This window comes from Cotesia glomerata, linkage group LG5 (genome assembly GCF_020080835.1).
Source record: "Cotesia glomerata isolate CgM1 linkage group LG5, MPM_Cglom_v2.3, whole genome shotgun sequence".
NCBI lineage: Eukaryota > Metazoa > Arthropoda > Insecta > Hymenoptera > Braconidae > Cotesia > Cotesia glomerata.
Genome location: NC_058162.1, coordinates 8751400 through 8753228, shown reverse-complemented (window position 1 = coordinate 8753228; position 1829 = coordinate 8751400). Strand labels below are relative to the sequence as shown.

The 1829-nt window shown below is 39.0% G+C and overlaps 1 protein-coding gene across 1 annotated transcript; it reads left to right on the top strand.

Moving 5' to 3' along the window:
- On the top strand, window positions 1-765 carry LOC123265376 (secreted RxLR effector protein 161-like). Its single transcript, XM_044729098.1, has one exon. The coding sequence runs from the start codon at window positions 1-3 to the stop codon at window positions 763-765; it is 765 nt and encodes a 254-aa protein (XP_044585033.1).
- The last annotated feature ends 1064 nt before the right edge of the window (window positions 766-1829 follow it).

Below are 1829 nucleotides of genomic sequence, written 5' to 3'. Positions count from 1 at the left end.
ATGGAGGATGCAAATCCAGTAAATATACCTGCGGAACTGGAATCAATACTGAGTAAAAGTGTAGGTAGTCAAGAAGCAATGGACCCAGGTATACCATATCGTGAAGCAGTGGGTTCTCTATTGTTTGCCGCACGAGTAACACGACTAGACATTGAGTATGCGGTAAATACGGTAAGCCAGTTCGTTGACAATTATAATAATACGCACTGGAGTGCTGTTAAGAAGATTTTTAGATACCTAGTTGGAACTATAGACTGTGGCATTATTTACGGAGCAAGTGGGAGTGATGAATCATTGGTTGGATACACGGATGCTGATTATGCTGGATGCCCGGACACAAGACGATCAAGAAGTGGCTATGTTTTTATGCTAAATAATGCACCTTTAAGCTGGTGTAGCAAGAAGCAAAATATTGTGTCTCTATCCACTACAGAGGCTGAATATATTGCACTAGGACATGGAGTTAAAGAGGCAATTTGGCTAAAAAGGATGCTGAAAGAACTTGGTATCCAGTGTGGGAGTGTTCCCATGAATGTGAACAATCAATCAGCTATCAAACTAGCGAGTAATCCTGAATTTCATAAAAGAACCAAACATATTGAAGTTCGGTATCATTTTATTAGAGAAGTTGTTGAAAAAGGAACAATTGTGCTAGCGTATGTAAAAACACAAGAACAGTTAGCAGACATTTTTACAAAACCATTACCGAAACACCAACTACAGTACATACGACAGAAACTTAGAATTATGACTGATAAAATCTAAATAAGTGGGATTGTTAGAATTAATATGGACTATGTTCGTCTCGGAGGTCCGAGTGGACGGCACTGTGAATGGTCCGGTTCAGAGGTGATCAGGATCTCTTCTAACAGGCGTGCTTCTTCTTCCACCATTTTTGTCGGTGACTGTTGCTTCCTCGGCCGAGTTGTTAGAATTAATATTTAGATTTATTTTAGAGAGAAGTTGTACAGGATAACGTCACTGTATTTAGTATACCTAAATATGTATACATGTTTGTATAGTATACAGTTCACTATAAAGTCCTGTATTCAGTATACCTGGTAATGTTTCCACTACCCCTTGACCCTTAATGAAGTAGTGGGAGTATACTGAGTACTGAGAGTACTAGATGTAACTAATAATTTTTCTGTTATAGTTAGTCGAGCTGAACTCTTTCACCATCAAGTGTCAATTGTCCAGATTTAGAGTCATTTTATTGCAAATAATTTAACATTATTTTTCTGTCAGTTTAATCTCGTTTAATATTGTTTGTTTAGTTAAATTCAGTGTGTAGTTAATTTAATATTAATTAATATACTTATTTTTCTTTTGTATCAATAAACAATAACTAAACAATACCTGAGTAGTTATTTCTAACACGAGTCCATACGAAACCAGGGTTGGTTGGATCGTACGGCTCGGGGGCTGGTACTATCCGGATCTTTCCGGGCAGCATTCGGTTTTCTACGATTGAGGTCTTCGGTCGTCGAAGTCTCTTCGTCTTGGATTCTTGTCTGGTTCTTTCGCTTGGTTTGTTGAGGCCCTTCCACTGACGTGGACCTGGATTGGCTGAGCCGAATAGCTCCAACATTTTTTCGCAGCGTTGTCGAGTGAGTCGAACTCGTCGAACGTTGTGACTTGCGATTATAGTAGCGGTGGGGACATGGGGGTCGTTCTTCAGAACTTCCTCGAGACTTCGAACTTCTTATTGAAATTCGCTGATCTTCAACGGCTCCATCGTCTACGAAATTGTCGAAAAAAATGTCTTACAGCTATAGGCATTCAACATACTTTATCATACCCGCGTTATTAAAATCCAAACAAAAACA